Raw genomic sequence first — 18,586 nt, 5'->3', positions numbered from 1 at the left:
ATATACCGCTCTTCCCCTTGGCTTTGCTCGTTCATATATTTACTTCAAAGCATGAACTGAGAGCGAATACTTACTACCTATACGCTTTACAATGATTCCTTGTTGATTTTGAAGCGTGGCGTAACCTTCTAAACGGCAACTTTCAGGTTTGTTCTACGGGGGTACACGGGACCCCCCCCGGAAAAAAAAAAAAGCAGCATCAGCGCCGCTATGGCCATTGAGGCATGTGGTAACTGAACATCCGTGTCGTATGACACAAGCTGAGGAGAACATCATTCAAGTGGGTCTTCTGCATACTGACCACTTGGGCCAGAACGTTCCCCGACACATTCCGGAAAGTGTGCTGTCTATGGTCACGTCATCGACAGGCGGACTTGAGAGTAGCCGCTCTTTGGACGGCTACAAGAGTCGTACCGATCATATCCACGCCTCGGCGCAGGCGACAGTTTTCAACATATCGTTACTGTTGCCTCTGAAGGAATGGCACATACCCACGGTGGCAGATTGGCCAGAGTTTGCTGCAAATCCAAACAGCTGAAAAATTCATAAATAAAGAATGAGGAATCAGCAAAGGTCAATAATGAATTCTGAAATATTTGAGGTCATAAGAATAGAAATCGAGGAAACAAAGAGACGAGAAAAAAGATTTGAGAGAAAAGTAGAGAAAAAGAAGCGTTAACAGAAAAAATCTCACGATCTCAATAACATAACACTTAAGAAGATTGATTGTAAAACTTTTTATTCGCCGGAAAGAGCTTGGTAAGAGGTCGCGTTAAGTGGTCGAGAGTACATAGCCCTCGATGACTTTGTCAGCCCACTCCACCGACAGAACTTGCGTTCTGGGGTCAGAGCTAGCCAGCACGGCCTCCCACCGCCCGAGAGAAGGACCGGTAACTAGATCACCCGGAGGTGGTTCTATTTTACAATCCTACAGGATGTGATCGTAGTTGGCTCGTTGGTCACAGTGTTTACAGTTCGGGGTGTATAGATCCGGAGAAATGTGCGCGAGGAGTGATGGGATGCGTATCGATCTCGTCACGTAGACGACGCCACGTAACCTGTTCTTTAGTCAGGCTTTTGTACGGAGGGGGGGGGGGAGTTCTCTCTAGTTTAAAATGATTGATGAGATCATGATATGCGATCATAGAGTCCTTCGTAAAATTCAGGGAGCCAGACTCATCCACTGCCGGCAGACGAAACCTCGAGCTTTACTGTGGGCTGCCTCGTTCCCCGGATTCCCCAAATGGGCTGCGACCCGTATCAGTTCGGAATAATTTGGTGAGAATTTGGTGGCGTTAAGGAACCTAATGGACTTGCTTGTAATTCGCCCTTTTGAGAAAATATTGACAGCGATTTTGGAGTCGCTGAGAATGATGCTGTCTTGGCCATGCGCTAGGGCGAGGGCTATAGCCGCCTCTTCTGCCGTTTCAGAGGATTTCGCTTTGATTGTTGCCGAGACGATGTGGTCATTCTCGTTCACAGCCACAATTGCAAAGGCATTCGTGTGTTTGTATTGTGCCACACCTACATGAATTTTTCCAGCACAGTGTCCGTATATATTATGTTCATTTATTATGCTTGTCTTCTACTCTCATGTTATGTGGGGTGCATGTTTTTGGGAAGTGGTTTGATTAGTAGGGCCGTCCTATCGTCGCGGGGCAAGTCTACTTTAGCGTCTTTATTCGTAGGTTGAAAGTTAATTCCAAGCCTGGTAAGAATACTCCTGCCAGTTCTGGAATTCGCTAATCTCGCTGTTTGAGTCATTAAATGTGCTTCTTTCTGTTCATTGTAGGTGTTATGTATTCCTAACCTCGTAAGCCTTTCGGCTGAGGCATTTAGTGAGAGTCCTAAGGCAGCTTTGTAGGCCTGCCGCACCATGCTATCCAATTTTTCTTTTTCTGCTTTCGTAAATGAACAAGCTCACACAAGTGGCATGCCCTTCGCGGTTAGCGCCTGCACCTTATTCTTGTTCTTTTTTTTTTGTCTAGAAAGGCGCTGGAAACCAGATCGCAACAGAGCTTCTTGCCTGATCAAACATCATCTTGCATGGGTATGTTATTATTGCTGCCAAGGAAAAGAACGATGCTGTTTCTCGAGCAGTGAGAGAGAAAGACGAACGCTTCCTTCAACTTCCGTCAAAGAAACATTTATTACGAAACAGCACCGCTGCTGCTGTTGCTGCTGATGATGATTATTATGATGATGATGGTGGTGATGCTAGTGCACGGGACGCGTTGGGTGCACGAGGAACCTACACGCATTAATATATCTCAAATGTCCATACATTATTATGAACTCATCACCTTTTATTTCAGTTGGGAGTAGCTAAATTTGTATTTTAGGACAACTTTTCGTTCGCTTCCGGTTCTTGGACCGATGCCAAAGTCACACAGCCCTAAAAGAATGCATCACTTGTTAATCCCCCTCTCTCGACTGAGGCTCCCTCTATCTATTTATTTATTTATTTATTTTTTCCTCAAAGGTACCTTTCGGAACATTACATGAGGGGTGGGGATAACACGGCAAAAAATATTATACCTTAATGAAAAATGGACAAAATTTATGTTGATGAATAGGCTTCCTCGATAGTGGTCTTGAACAGTCGATGATTCATGATGGTGGCCACTTCGGCGGAGAGGTTATTCCAGTCACGGGCAGTTTTTAAGAAAAATGATTGCTGGAATGTGGTGGTATGTGCACATTCAGGGTAAACAGCGTTCGGGTGGTTATGGTGGGAAATGCGATGCACACGTGGAATTAATCGATTGGCTTCTGGAAAGTTGTGAAAGAACTTATGAAATAAGCAGAGACATGCTGCGTTCCGACGGGTGACTAGCGTAGGCAACTGCAATCGTGATTTCAGACCTGAGATGCTGGTATGATAGGAGTAGACAGATGAGATGAACTTGGCGGCACGATTCTGAACTGACTCAATGGTATTAATTAGGTTAATCTGATGGGGATCCCAGACAGAATGAGCATATTCAAGCGCCAAGGGGTATCCCTTGAAATCTGTGTGAGATTTAATTCACGGGTATATAATTGCATCAGGTCGATTCTTATGCTAAAATATGAATTCACGGCTTTTACATTTCCTTTTTCTTTCGCCTTTTTTCTCCAAATTTGCGCCTTCTTCACAAAATTATCCAAATATTCCACTCCTTACCCATGTGTGTATTTTTATCAACAATGTACCCTGGCCAATCCCCCACCGTGGGTACGTGCCATCCAACCAGAGGCCATCATCATCATCGTTATTCACGTGGCAGTGGCGCGTGCCTGCTACAGGAACAGCAGAAGAAGAGGCGCCGTGCAACCGCCGCGGTTCTGTTCTTTTGCTAGAACGGCCGTCGCCCCATCATCGGCCCCATGGAAGCTGCCAGCGCGGTGCCCGCAACGGAGGCCTCCGCGACCGACCCAGGCGACGGGCGTACGGACGACGTGGCGGACGTGTACGACGCCATCGGTCACGGCGCCTTCCAGAGGCACGTGCTGCTGTTCGGCGTGCTCGCCTCGCTGGTGCTGCTGAGCCACACGTTGTCGTACCGCCTGGTCGCCCGCCCCGTGGACCACTGGTGCCGGCCACCCGCCGATCTGGCCGAGCTGCCGGCGGGCGCCTGGAAGAACGCTGCCATACCGCTGCTCGCCGACGGCACGTTCAGCCAGTGCACCGTCTACGACCCTCCGATCCCGGTGAGGCAGCTTCGTTGTTTAGCTGTGAAGATGTGCACACTGCGAGAATAATTTACTTTAAGTGACTTTATACTCTTTTGCCACTTGCTCACAGTTTTAAGGCAATTTTTTTTTCTCTGGCATGGTGACACCCTTGAGCTATAGCTGGCATTATTACACGCTTGTCGTCGATGTCAGCGACATGCATAATTATGCTACATATTCATCGCAACGTGAAGGCGCAATGCTAGCACGAGGTCGTGGTATCAAGTCGCGGTCGTTGCGGTGGTGGTTTTTGAAGCGAAAGCTTCACTGCGCTAGGTAAAGCCGATTTCGCCGCCGGTTGACCGTCAAGCGAGCCAGATGTCAAGTGTGGCAATAGGCCTTACCATATGTGGTCCACCATGGTGTCGCACGACATGACCTTTGACCTTTGCCGTTTCGATTCGTCGTTAAGGGGCGGTAGAGTAGGATGCAGCGTTCACTGGGTGACCAATCCCTCGCCATGAACCATTAACTTAACTGCCACATGGCAGGTTGGGTGGTGGTGGTAAACTTTAATAAATATTGAGCCATATCTTAAACTATTATTAGGTTGGCTCTTGGTCGCATGAAGTGGCCGGCAGTCGGTGACGTCCGGCGACTTCCAAAGCCCAGCCCATTAGCTGCTTTTGGACAGCTGCGTCGGAGCTGGACACCGCGACCTCCCATCGCTCGAGGTCAGTGAGTTGCCACTCTGATGGCGGCTGGAACTCGGAGCATATGTGTAGTATGTGATGGAAATCAGCTCTTGGGTCTCCGCATAGGGTACACTCTGGAGAGAACAACCCTGGGTGCATTAGTGCTAAAAGGGCGGGGGACAGAAAAGTGCGAGATTGTAGCTGGCGCCACGTCACCTGCTCTAATTTAGTGAGTGATTTGTGAGGCGGAGGATAGTGGAGTCGTTGCTCTCTGTAGTGGAGTGAAATTTCGTGGTATGTGATCAATCGGCCACGGGCGCTCCCTGGCTCGGCGGCTTGCCCTGCTCGGTTGACGTACGCTCGAGCGGTGTCATGGGCGGCTTCGTTGCCTGGATGGCCCGCATGCGCGGGGACCCATATGAGTTGAATGGGTCTAGTGGAGGGCTGAGAGGAGTTGAGAATTTTATGGGCGACGGCATGCGTCCGCCCTTTTGCAAAGTTTCTGATCGCGGTTTTTGAATCACTAAATACGAGTGTGGCAGTAGTGAAGAAGACCGCAAGGGCAACTGCAGCTTCTTCGGCTTCTAGTGAGGTGTGCGTTAGGACCGATGCAGCGGCTAGAGGTGAAAGATTGTGGCCGATTGCGGAAATGGCAAAGGCCGGCTGAGTGGTGTATGCCACAGCATCTACGTAGACAGCCTCCGTGTGTTGGTTATAACGTTTGTGTAGTGCCTGGGCCAATCTTGCTGCGCGTCGAGCTTGGTGTTGGACTGGGTGCATGTTTTTTGGGAGTGGATGTACTGTCAGAAACTTTTGGGTGGCACCGGGGGTGCGGTATGCATGCCGGATAGTGTTGGTTGAGTCAAGATTTAGGTTCTTAATGATGCTGCGGCCTGTAGGGGTGGAGGAGAGACGTTCAAATTGTGTCGTGCGGTGAGCTTCTGTAAGCTCAGCTAGTGTTATGTATGCCCATGAGTAAGAGCCGTTCGTTGGAGGTGTGTCGAGGGAGGTTGAGTGCGGTCTTGTATGCCTGGCGAATCAGGGCGTTCATTTTCTCTTCTTCCGCTTTCGTGAGGAAGGGATATGGGAGAGAGTATACTATGCGGCTGACGACGAATGCTTGAACTAGGTGACGGAGGTCATGTTCTCTTATTCCCCTGTGTCGGTTGGCAATTCGTCGTATGAGCCGCATGGTCTGATGGACGGTGTTTGTGAGTTTGGTTATCGTGGCGGTGTTCTTGCCGTTGCTCTGGAGAAGGATGCCTAGGATTCGGACCTTTTCCACTTCTGGGATGGGGGTGCCGTCCAACGTGAGTTTTATTGGAGGCGTGGGGCCTGGGTCCGTCCTACATCTAGGTGGTCGAAGAATGAGTAACTCGGATTTGGTAGGGGAGCAGGCCAGGCCGACGGTTGCAGCATGCGCTGCCACCAGGTCGGCGCCGGCCTGCAATGTTTCTTCTATGGCTCCGGCGTTTCCTGTGGTTGTCCACAGTGTAATATCGGCATAGAAGGAGTGCGAAAGATTAGGTACTGCGTTTAACGCCTTGTTCATGGGAATGAGTGTTATATTGAAGAGCAGCGGCGAGAGGACTGACCCTTGCGGGGTGCCTCTGCTGCCGAGTGCGAAGGTTGGGAGGAGAGAGACCCGAAGCAGATTTCTGCTGTGTGGTGTCTTAGAAAAGCTTAAATGTATTTGAAGGTGCGCGGGCCGGTTCCTAGTGCCGAGAGCGCTTCTGGGATGGCGGAGTGGTTGACATTGTCAAAGGCTTTGGTTAGGTCCAAAGCTAGTATTGCTCGCGTGCGTTTTGTATTTCGGGGGTGGAGGGCATCTTCTGAAATCTGAAGCATAACGTCCTGTGTGGACAGATGACTGCGGAAGCCAATCATCGTGTGGGGGAGTAGGTCGTGATCGTCGATATGGTTCTGTGGGCGTTCCAGGAGCACATGTTCGAACAGTTTGCCTAGACAGGATGTGAGGGACATTGGGCGTAGGATTTTTATATCTAGAAGTTCGCCTTGTTTCGGAATAAAGGTTATGTGGGCGTGCGTCCATTGTGCTGGTAGCGCTCCATCTTGCCAGCACCTGTTGAATAGGTCTGTTATAGCCTGTATGAAGCGCTCGTCCAGATTCCTAAGCATCTTGTTGTTGATTTTGTCTGCCCACGGGGCCGAAGTGAGGCGTAGTTTCTGCATGGCGGCTTTAACTTCCCATGTAGAAATGTCCTCATCTAGTGTAGGATTGGGGCCGCCGGTGTAAGTAGGGAGCGCGGTAGGTGGAATTGTAAGATATTGTGCTTTAAGAGCGGTTAACAAGACGTCATCCTGTAGAGGGAGCTTGTGCAGAATGCGGTTGACATTTTTTCTTTGCATTGCTTTCGTGCCTCCGGGTTCGAGCAAGCAATGCAGAAATGCAGGGTGGGCGCGCTGCCTACCCCGTGTGCGGAACGCACTCAACGTTACAGTGTGAGGGCGTTGCTGGCGCGAGATGACTGAAGTGGAGGCTTGAGGAGCATAATGACAGGTTTTATTGCTGTCGACACATAAAAACACTGGGGCTAGAGCCCGAGAGCACGGCTGGCAACGGAGTTCACAAGTTCGCGCCTTGGCGGACAACTGCTTCGTCGACCCACTGGCTCAAAGCGGCAACCACGAGAGATACGATGCTGGCAAGGTGTCGCCATCTGTCGCGCAGCTGGCTAAATGGAACTGGGCGCTTGGGAGATGCTGACCTCAAGCCAAGCCGCGTCTACTTGCCCGATAGACCATAGCTTTCGCTCTTAAACCAGGTTCAGCATTAGTAAAACCGCAGCTAATTTTTCAGATGAAATGGCGCAGTAACTGACTCACTTCGCGGTGGATACCTGAACCGCGCCAGAAGGGAAGGGGGAAGGTGGGAGTGATGGCAAAAGGAGAGGAAGAGGTGCCGTAGGGGAGAGTTCCGGAATAATTTAGACCACCTGGGAACCTTTAACGTGGGGTGGTGGCTTCCTGGTCCTGTGGGGCTGGGATCAAGGGGCTCTCGCACATTTGGCGTCTTTTCTTTCAATCTTTCCTATCTCTCAACTCTCCTACTGTCTGCACGAGGCAACGATTGTGGCTCAGCTTGGGCCAGTTGGCAGGCCCGTGCACTTTCCATCTCATTTTTCCTGCAGTATCAACAACAAAGTTTAACGTGCATTGACGTCGCACAGCATGCGGCCGCCTTTGCGTTTCGTTCGCGTTTCGCCTTCATCGAAATGCGCCCGCCGCGGCCGGGTTCGATCGAACCCGAGAACGCCGGCTCAGTAGCCGAGCGCTCTAACCACAGCAACCGCGGCGGGTCTACGACCGTATTCCGATGGAGATAAAATTGAGGGGCTGCGCGATGTCACTGCACGTCAAAGAAACCAGGGTGGTCGAAATTAATTCGGAATTATTATTCGCCTGTACAGCGTCTTTCCCTCTTCTTTCACTCTATCCTTGATCCCTTCCATCAAGGCGCGGTTTAGGTGTCCCCACAGAGCGAGACTGTTACAGCGCCTTTCCTTTCTTTGTAACCGCTTCTTTCTCTGTCCTCACGGACGCACCTGCCGCGATGGCTCAGTGTTTGGTGTTGAATTCTTGGGGCGCTCAGCTACAGAGCTGGAGTCCCTGTGTTGGAACTGGCCGCGGCGGCAGCGTCTCGATGGAGGCGAAACGCAAAGAGCGCCCCGTACGCTGTCCGTCGTCAATGGGCGTCCCTCATGCATGAGTCGCTTTGGAACTTTAAGCCCCATAAACCAACCAAACCAACCGACCTCAGTGCATGCCTCAAATGGTCAAAATTATCTCGGAACCCTCCAGTAATTCAACTCTCTCTTTTGAGCCTTTCTGAAAAAAATGTGTTTTGAGGAAATGAAAGGACCCGCCGCGGTGGCTAAGTGGTTAGGGCGCTGAGCTGCTGATCCGGTGTGCCCGGGTTTGAACCTGACTGCGGAGGCCGCGTTTCGATGGAGGCTAAACGCTAAAGCACCCGTGTGCTATGTGATGTCAGTGTACGTTAAAGATCCCTTGTTGATCGAAATTGATCCGGAGTCCTCCACTACGGCACCCCTTCCTTTCTTCTCTCATACCCTCCTTTATCCCTTCCCTTACGGCGCGGTTCAGGTGTCAGCCGATATGTGAGACAATTACTGCGCCATTTCCTTTCCCCAAAAAACAATTTTTAATTTCAAATTAAAGGCGCTGTAAATTTCTCACTTCACAGTGCACACCAGCTGCACAGGGAGGAAAAACAGGAAGGGGGAAATGAAAGAAGAGAGAGAGAAAGACGTGCCGCAGTGTTTATTCCTTCCTTCACGGCACCCAAAATTGAGTGTGCGGGCCATATATAATATATATAATAGGTTTTTGGGAAAAGGAAATGGCGCAGTATCTGTCGCATATTTTGGCGGACACCTGAACCGCGCCGTAAGGGAAGGGATAAAGGAGGGAGTGGGAAAAGAAAGGAATAAAGAGGTGCCGTAGTGGAGGGCTCCGGAAAAATTTCGACCACCTAGGGATCTTTAACGTGCACTGACATTGCACAGCACACGGGCGCCTTAGCGTTTTTCCTCCATAAAAACGCAGCCGTCGCGGTCGGGTTCGAACCCGGGAACTCCGGATCAGTAGCCGAGCGCCCTAACCACTGAGCCACCAAGCGGGCCCTCAAAACCAATTTTCACCGAGAACTGGGACGGTTACTCCGCCTTTCCATTCCTGAAAATTTTTCTTTTCACGGAAGCCCTCAAGAAACGTCCTCGACGTGCTTCCCGCTGTAAATTTGTCCAGTGAAACCTGTAAACGCTACCAAGTTCACGCACTCAACGCCGCTAACAGCGCAGAGTAAATGTTTCATCCCAGTGGTGTCCTAAGACCCACACTGTGCTAACCACGACCGTCTTGTGCCTCTGAATTTCTTCGCCTCATTACTCCATCGCATTAGTTCCCGTGCCCGTCAGCGTCGCCTCCCTCCGCTCAGCAATAGGGACACTGTAACTCAACAACATTATATTCGGATGAAATAGGAAGGGAATTGGTTTTGGGTTTTTGAGGAAATGTAAGGCGTAGGCGCCATAAATCCCTCTCTTCGGTGGACACCTCAACTATGCCGTGAGGGAAGGTATGAGGAGGGAGCGAAAAAAGGAAGAAAGAAACAGGGCCATAGTGGAAGGCTCCAACCGTTCCGTAAGGGAAACGATAAGGGAGGGAGTGAGAGAAGAGAAAGAGGTGCCGTAGTGGAGGGCTCCCGAATAATTTCTACCTCCTGGGGATCCTTAACGTGCACTGACATCCCACAGCACACGGCCACCTTTTGCGCTTCGCTTCCATCGAAACGCGGCCGCCGCGGTCGAGTTCGAAACTGGGAACTCAGGCTCAGTTCTCATTGTGTAAATATTTTGTGTATATTACCTCTCCCACTATCCTCTCTTGCTGTCCCCTCACCTCTTTCATACCATTTCTCCATTCTGCCTGCTATCCTTTATTTCTGCTGCCCAGCTCAGGTGCTTCAGTATAGATGGCAGATGCCGGCGCTAGCAAAAATCTTTTCCTTCCTTTTATAATTATTTTAATCGAACCACTTACTACTACTCCTCAGTAGCCGAGCGCCTAACCACTGAACCACTGCGGCGGATCAGTACCCACAGTGCCTTTTGTGTTTTGCCTCCACTGGCACGCTATCGCCTGGACGGGTTCGAAGATGAAGTAGGAAGGCGACCGAGCAGGAGGTGACGAAGGTTCGAGAGAGGCCGCTGAGATCTCCTTTCATCTTGAAAAAAATGCAGAGGTTCAACTACCCTTCTATCAAGTTTCACGAGCGTAAGCGTAGTTATACTTGGTTTTACAAGGGACTGCAAAGATTGTTTATGAAAGGCTTGCTTTATTGCAAATCTCACGCCTTGTCCTGGTCAATTCTTTGATTTTAATCGAAGATTGTCTTGGATGAACGGATTCGGCCTGAAGCTTGGCTGAAGCGAATGCACAGGCGGCCCAGCTGGCGCACCAACCATGGCGAGACGATGAGGGAGAGCCGCGAAGCAGCTGTTGTCCCACCTAGAGAGAGCTTGTGTGAATAGTTTGTGTATATTACCTCTCCCTCTATCCTCTCTTTCCGTGCCCTCACTCCTTTCATTTCATTTCTCCATTCTGCCTGCTATCCTTTATTTCTGATGCCCAAGCTCAGGTACTTCATTATCGATGGCAGATGCCGGGGCTAGCAAATATGTTTTCCTTCCTTTTTTATTATTATTTTAATAAAACCACTTACTACTACCATCGCCTAGAGCAAATCACGTGATAGCGCGGCGTGATGTGACTCACACCTGCCCATGGAGGAAGGAAAAGCACCTGCAAGACTTTGCGCTCCGAGCGAGCTCAAGGTCACGGCGACGCAGATGAATGACCTTGGGAGACATGGCGTAGCAGAGCTTACGCTATAAAGATTAGAATTAATGTTTAAATAAAGGAAAGGTGCTGTAATTTGTGGTTTTTGAGGAAAGTAAATGGCGGTCTCTTCTCTCACTGCTAGATGGATACCTCAACTGCGTCGTCAGGGGACGGAGCAAGGTGGGAGAAAAAATAATAATAATAATAATTGGTTCTGGGGGAAAGGAAATGGCGCAGTATCTGTCTCATATATCGTTGGACACCTGAACCACGCCGTAAGGGAAGGGATAAAGGAGGGAGCGAAAGAAGAAAGGAAGAAGAGGTGCCGTTGTGGAGGGCTCCGGAATAATTTCGACCACCTGGGGATCTTTAACGTGCACTGACATCGCACAGCACACGGGCGCCTTAGCGTTTTTCCTCCATTAAAACGCAGCCGCCGCGGTTGGGTTCGAACCCGGAAACTCCGGATCAGTAGTCGAGCGCCCTAACAACTGAGCCACCGCGGCGGGGCGGAGTAAAAAGAAAAACAACTTTTGGCTACAATCTACGCTGTGACTGATCCGGAGTTCCCGGGTTCGAACCCGACCGCGGCGTCTGCGTTTTTATGGAGGCAAAACGCTAAGCGCCCGTGTGCTGTGCGATGTCAGTGCACGTTAAAGATCCCCAGGTGGTCAAAATTATTCCGGAGCCCTCCACTACGGCACCGCTTCCTTCCTTTCTTCTTTCACTCCATCCTTTATCCTTTCCCTTACGACGCGGTTTATGTGTCCGCGGATATATGAGACAGATACTGCGCCATTTCCTTTCCCCCAAAACCAGTTATTATTATTATTATTATTATTATTATTATTATTATTATTATTATTATTATTATTATTATTATTATTATTATTAGGGTTGTTGGAGAGCGAAGCTGTAAAACGACACCCAATTACCCATTGCGACGTCACTTGAAAATTCACACACATGGCTCTACACAGAGTGAAACCCGAGACAAATGAAGTGGGCTTATATTACCCTTTATTACTTCACAAGGGCATTCACGACTGCTTAATGGTTAGTATGATATACGATTTCTAGCTTTTTGGTACTTTTTTCACTTGGAGTAGCTTACAGAACCTTAATCTCGTGAAACACACGTGAGAAGAAGGAACGTGGTTCGCATTGTTTGCAGGCGCCGCTGTCATACATTATGCGGTTTGCACTTCACACAAGGGCTTTGCATAACGTCAACCCCTTTCATCATCATCATCAGCCCTACTACACCCACTGCAGGGCAAAGGCCTCTCCCATGTATCTCCAATTAACCCTATCCTTTGCCAGCTGCATCCACCCTTTGCCTGCAAACTTCTTAATCTCATTAGCCCATCTAACCTTCTGCCGCCCCCTGCTACGCTTACTTTCTCTTGGAACCCACTCCGTTACCCTTAAAGACCAGCGGTTATCTTGCCTTCGCATTACATGCCCTGCCCAAGCCCATTTCTTTCTCTTGATTTCGACTAGGATGTCATTAACCCGTGTTTGTTCCCTCACCCACTCTGCCCGCTTCCGATCTCTTAACGTTACACCTATCATTTTTCTTTCCATGGCTCGCTGCGTTGTCCTTAACTTAAGCTGAACTCTTTTCGTTAGCCTCCACGTTTCTGCCCCGTAGGTGAGTACCGGTAAGATTATGCTGTTGTACACTTTCCTCTTGAGGGAAATTGGTAAACTGCCACTCATGATCTGCGAGAATTTGCCATATGCGCTCCACCCCATTCTTATCCTTCTAGTTATCTCCCTCTCATGATCCGGATCAGCTGTCACTACCTGCCCTAAGTAGACGTATTCCGGCACAATTTCTAGGCTCTCGCTGCCAATTGTGAACTGTTGTTCCCTTGCTAGGCTGTTGAACATTACCTTGGTTTTCTGCATGTTAATTTTTAGACCCATCGATCTGCTCTGCCTGTCTAACTCGTTGATCATGATTTGCAGTTCACTTCCTGAGTGACTCAGCAAGGCAATGTCATCAGCAAATCTCAGATTATTTAGGTATTCTCCATTTATTCTTATTCCCAACTGTTCAAAATTCAGGCCTCGAAATACCTCCTGCAAACATGCGGTGAACAGCATTGGCGAGATCGTGTCTCCTTGCCTGACGCCCTTCCTCATTGGAATTTTATTGCTGACTTTATGGAGCACTATAGTAGCTGTGCAGTTGCTATATATATCTTCCAGTATTTTGACATAAGGCTCTTCTACCCCCTGATTACGCAATGCCTGTATGACTGCTGAGGTTTCCACTGAGTCGAATGCTTTCTCGTAATCAATGAAAGCTATATATAGAGGTTGGTTATATTCTGCGCATTTCTCTATCACCTGATTGATAGCGTGAATATGATCTATTGTAGAATATCCTTTACGAAAGTCTGCCTGATCATTTGGTTGATTAAAGTCTAACGTTGCCCTGACTCTATTAGCGATTACCTTAGTAAATACTTTGTAGGCAACGGATAGTAAGCTGATCGGCCTGTAATTTTTCAAGTCCTTGGCGTCTCCCTTCTTATGAATTAAGATAATGTTTGCTTTCTTCCAAGCTTCTGGTACAGTCGAGGTCATAAGGCACTGCGTATACAGGGTGGCTAGTTTTTCTAGCACGATGTCCCCTCCATCCTTCAACAGATCTGCTGTTACCTGATCCTCCCCAGCTGCTTTCCCCCTTTTCATTGCTTCTAAGGCTTTCTTTACTTCATCTTTCGTTACTGGCGGGATTACGCATTGCTGTGCACTGCTGTCTTTCTCATTAGCGTTCTGATTACATTGGCTACTGTACAGGTCTGTGTAGAACTCTTCGGCTACGTTAACTATCTTATCCATATTGCTAATGACATTGCCCTGCTTGTCTCTTAATGCATACATTTGGTTTTTACCTATGCCTAGTTTCCTCTTCACTGTTTTTAGGCTACCTCCGTTCTTTAGAGCATGCTCGATTCTCTCCATATTAAACTTCCTTATGTCGGCTACCTTGCGCTTATTTATTAACTTTGATAGCTCCGTTATTTCTATTCTATCGATAGTGTTAGATGCCTTCATGTTTTGGCGCTTCTTAATCAGATCTTTCGTCACCTGAGATAGCTTCCCGGTATCTTTTCGAACTGTCCTACCGCCTACTTCTACTGCGCACTCCGTAATTATTGATGTCAGGTTATCGTGCATTGAATGAACATCAAGATCATCTTCCTCAGTTAAAGCCGAGTATCTGTTTTGCAGCGCTATCCTAAACTCCTGTGCTTTCCCTCTTACGGCTAACTCGTTAATGGTCTTCTTCTTCGCTAGCTTCTTCCGTTCCCTCTTCAATTCTAAGCTAATTCTAGACCTTACCATTCTATGGTCGCTGCAACGCACCCTTCCGAGGACGGCCACATCCTGAATGATGCCAGGTTTAGCGCATAGTATGAAGTCGATTTCATTTTTAATCTCACCATTGGGGCTCTTCCAGGTCCACTTCCTTTTTTCTCGTTTGCGGAAGAAGGTATTCATGATCCGTAAATTATTTCTATCCGCGAATTCGACTAATAACTCTCCCCTGCTATTTCTAGAGCCTATCCCATAGTCACCTACCGCGTGGTCGTCAGCCTGCTTCTTGCCCACCTTCGCATTGAAGTCGCCCATCAGTACAGTGTACTGCGATTTTACTCTATTCATTGCTGATTCTACGTCCTCATAGAAGCTTTCAACGGTCTGGTCATCATGGCTGGATGTGGGTGCGTAGGCCTGCACCACTTTCAGCTTGTACCTCCTATTCAGCCTAATTACTATAGCTGCTACCCTCTCGTTAATACTGTAGAGCTCCTCTACGTTGCCAGCTATATCCTTATTAATGAGGAAACCCACACCTAGTTCTCGTCTATCCTCTAACCCGCGATAGCACAGTATGTGTCCGTCTTTTAGTACTGTATACGTCTCACCTGTCCTCCTAACTTCGCTAAGCCCTATCACATCCCATTTAATTCCCGCTAGTTCCTCGAACAGCACTGCTAGGCTAGCCTCACTAGCTAAGGTTCTAGCGTTAAACGTTGCCAGGTTCAGATTCCAATGGCGGCCTGTCCGGAGCCAGAGATTCTTAGCACCCTCCGCTGCGTCACAGGTCTGACCGCCGCCGTGGTCAGTTGCTCTGCAGCCGCTGGGGACTGAGGGCCGAGGGTTAATTGGTTTGATCATAGAAGGTTGTGGCCAAGTACTACACCAGGGTGGCCAAATCCTGCTCTGGTGAGAGAGTGCGTTGTCGGTTCTGGTCACCGAGATAAGGCCGCACTCCAGGCCTGGTTATGCAATTCCATCGACACGCGGATTTTTTTTTTTTTTTAACCCGGTGGAGAATTGCGCGGCACCAGGATTTGAACCCCGGTCCTCTTGCACGCGAGGCGGATGTTCTACCTCTACGCCATCGCTGCATATTCAACCCCTTTCGAAGCAGCTGTAAACCTAATGTTTACCGGAACGCGTCGGACGGTGTTCCCATTGTTCACACGCGCCTTATCATCCATTATGTGGTTTTGATGTTTGTTTTGTGGTTTTTCTTATTGAAAACCAGGGCTGAGCTGTATGCCTGATTTGAAAGGAGATTTACCCTTGGTACAATTTTGTTTTATTAATTTATATTTCATATATTCTTATATTTTTAATTTATTTTTATATTACCTGCTTTACTATCAGTGTGATATACGATTTCAATGCTGTTGGGTACTTTTCCACTCCGAGTTTTTTGCTGGCGTTTTTTGCTTACGACAACGACACGAAAATTTTCTTGGACGGTAGAGGTATACAGCTTCGCTGTAAAAGAGGTTTTCTTGTGGTTGGTTCCGGAATAATTTCGACCACCTGAAAATCATTAATGTGCCCACACATCGCACAGCACATGGGTGCCCTTTGCGTTTCGCCTCCGTCGAAACGTGGCCGCCGCGGTCGGGTTCATGCCCCGATACTCCTGCTCAGTAGCTGAGCATCCTAACCACTGAGCCACCGCGGCGGCAGTTGAAATAATTCTCAGTTCTCATCTTGTGTGTGAATGGTTCATAACTTTCTTGCAGACAAGGTCATACCCAGATCACAATAATTAAGGGGCTGGCTAATCATTAAATATTGAACATGCGAACAGTTTTGAGATTTTGATTGGGGCCCCTTGTTTGATGACACCAGTAATTTGTAAGATTGATGACAATTGGACGAGGCAAAAACGAGGGACGCAAGACGTTTCATTTTCGGGGAAGGAGCGGGGTCAATTCCATGGACATAACACGGGGTGTTGAAAGTAACACGTTTGTGAAGCTGAAATCAAAATGATAACGAATTACAGTGAGGTTGGTTTTACCCTTTTAAGCTTCGGCCCATGTCTTGTCCGTCCGCCTGGATTACGCTGGGTTACCTATCTTGCCACGATAATCTCCTATCTATTCATTTGCCTTTCCACCAATGTATGTCAAAGTTTAGTGTAGGTAATCGAGAAAATTCATTCAATAGCTACGGTATTTAGGCGGGACCGAAAACTGCCGAAATAATGGCGCGCAGAAATATTCGGCCCAAAATGTTGCCGCTAGCTGAAGATCAAAAGTCACGGGAAGCCTTTTCACCGCGTCATCGAAAATGAGCACTGCTGTGCGTACACCGCGTTACCTTCGAGCAACTTCCAGTTGCCATATCGCTTTACTAATTGTCAGAAACGGAGCACGCGATTGAGAGAGAGAGCACTTGAGTCCTTACTTGCCACTCGTAACCTGTTCTAGGACTCACTCAGCATTGTGACCCCTGCGAAAATCCAAATCCAGCGTTGAGCACCGTTTATGAAGCTCGCAAATTCGAATTCTGGATCGAATTTTACAACGTTTACAGTGGAAAGTAAACTACTGTTGGGAAGAACACATTTGCGAGCTCCTGTCGAACAATGTCTTGCTCTACCCGTAGGCAGCTGGAATACCTTCACGCTGTTTGCAACTGCATCTTTTCTCAGCCTGCTCCGCGCCACCTCGTGCAGGACATCGTGAGCTCTGAACGACACGAGGTTCCGTGCGACGACTGGCAGTACGACACGGCCAGTCGAGACGAGAGCATCATCAGCGAGTGGGACCTGGTCTGCAGCCGCGCATGGATGGTCCCTTTGTCGTTGGCCGTCTACATGTGCGGCGGCCTGCTCTGCGTACCCGTGTCGGGCATCGCGGCTGACCGCTGGGGCCGCAAGCCCGTCGTCAACGCCTCGGTTGCCACGCTCCTGCTGGCCGGCCTCGGATGCGCCTGGGCCACCTCGTACAGCCTCTTCGTGACGTCACGCTTCGTCGTGTCCGGTGCCATCAGCAGCGCCACCATTGTTGCCTTCATCCTGCTGTACGAGGTGACCGGCGCGAAGCGACGGGTTCTTTTCGCGGTAGTCTACACGGCCTTCGGCCCTGTGTTCTACCCTGTCGTGTACAGGCTCATCAGTTTGTACAGGCTCAACCGGAAAACAACGTACATGGTGCTGATACTGCCCGCGTCGCTGCTGGTCTGCGGCCACTACTTGATCGAAGAGTCGCCCAGTTGGCTGCTGGCCAGGTGGAAGACGCGGGCTGCCGAAGAGGTAGTCCTGCTGGCCGCTGCGGCGAACGGCATACCCGCGGAAAAGACGCAACGAGCCTTCCGCCTGGTGCGCGAGCGGCTCAGGAAAGAAGACCAGGCGCGCGAAAGCACATTAGTTCTCTCGCCCAGCACGTTCGTGAGGAAGGCCGTTCTGCGTCGGGACTCGCTGTCAGTCATGCTGTGCTGGTTCACCACCTTCTTCGTCTTCTACGGCATAAACTTCCGCCGCATGTATACGGAGAGCTTTGCCGAGGAGCAGACCTTCTTGGCACTGCAGATCACTTTCCTCGGGGCTGCTTACTGGAGCATGCGACGCTGGGGACAGCGGGACACGCTCTGCGCGCTGATCTGCCTCGTGTGCGCTCTGTCGGCTGCACGCGGCATCCTTCGGCCGTCCGTGTCTGCAGTAGACGTGGCCGGCGTCATCCGCAGGGCCCTGGCCACCTTGGTCCTTTGCGTTTGCCACACGCACACGGCCGAAGTGTTCCCCACGCGAGTGCGTAGCATGGGCATGTGCATGTCGTACGCCTTCGGTCGTGTCGGTGCGCTCAGTGCCTCGTTCGTGGTGCACTCGAGCGGCCCGACGTGGGACTCTGTCCTGGCTGCCGTAGGCTTCGCCACCTGGTGCGTCCTCCTGCTGACGCGCGACGCCAGCAAGATATCGTTCTCCAGGTCTCCGCCCGTGGCAGTGACAACGGAAGAACCTGGCGGCCATCGAGCAGCGCAGAGCAAGGCAGAGGAGCCTCCGAAAATGCTCAGGAAGACGTCAGTCGTCTCTTTTAGCATTGCGGACGTTAAGGGGATCGCCAAATAGTCGTCGTCATCCACCTGCAGCTGGCGTGAGCGAAACCGCGCTGCGCGAAGTACGCTATGAGAGACGTCGTTTATAAGCAACGGTTTTTCACATCACTGGCAAAACAAGCGCCGGTAGTGATTTTTGATCTGAAGATAATTTTTTTTTTACATATTGACGTCGCGAATCCTTTATCATGTCCAACTGGCATAGTCGTTCCGTACTGTGTTTATCCCCCTCTGCATTTTGTGATTTTCTTGGTTTCTTCCGAATATATTTTGTCAAGTGTGTTTCTCTAGCGAAACTGTGAATGTGATTTCTCGTCAAATGACAATGCTTTTACGATGCCGGTATACTTTTCACAAGACTTTGGGTTCGACGACTGAAAACTGCTCACTAGGACTACACTACTATAATGAATGTCTAAGTGTTCTGATATAACGTTTGAATGCGTTCTATAGATTATGTG

General features: G+C 49.4%; 1 protein-coding gene across 1 annotated transcript; it reads left to right on the top strand.

Moving 5' to 3' along the window:
- Positions 1–3,191: 3,191 nt before the first annotated feature.
- Positions 3,192–18,462, top strand: LOC144118709 (solute carrier family 22 member 7-like). The gene is made up of 2 exons (XM_077651556.1): positions 3,192–3,693; positions 16,747–18,462. Exons 1-2 carry the CDS (start codon positions 3,370–3,372, stop codon positions 18,136–18,138), a joined length of 1,716 nt encoding a protein of 571 aa, XP_077507682.1. The 5' UTR covers positions 3,192–3,369; the 3' UTR covers positions 18,139–18,462.
- Positions 18,463–18,586: the final 124 nt, after the last annotated feature.

This window comes from Amblyomma americanum, chromosome 2 (genome assembly GCF_052857255.1).
Source record: "Amblyomma americanum isolate KBUSLIRL-KWMA chromosome 2, ASM5285725v1, whole genome shotgun sequence".
NCBI classification, from domain to species: domain Eukaryota; kingdom Metazoa; phylum Arthropoda; class Arachnida; order Ixodida; family Ixodidae; genus Amblyomma; species Amblyomma americanum.
Note: the sequence above shows the minus strand (reverse complement) of the source record. Positions and strands in the feature narration are given on the sequence as shown.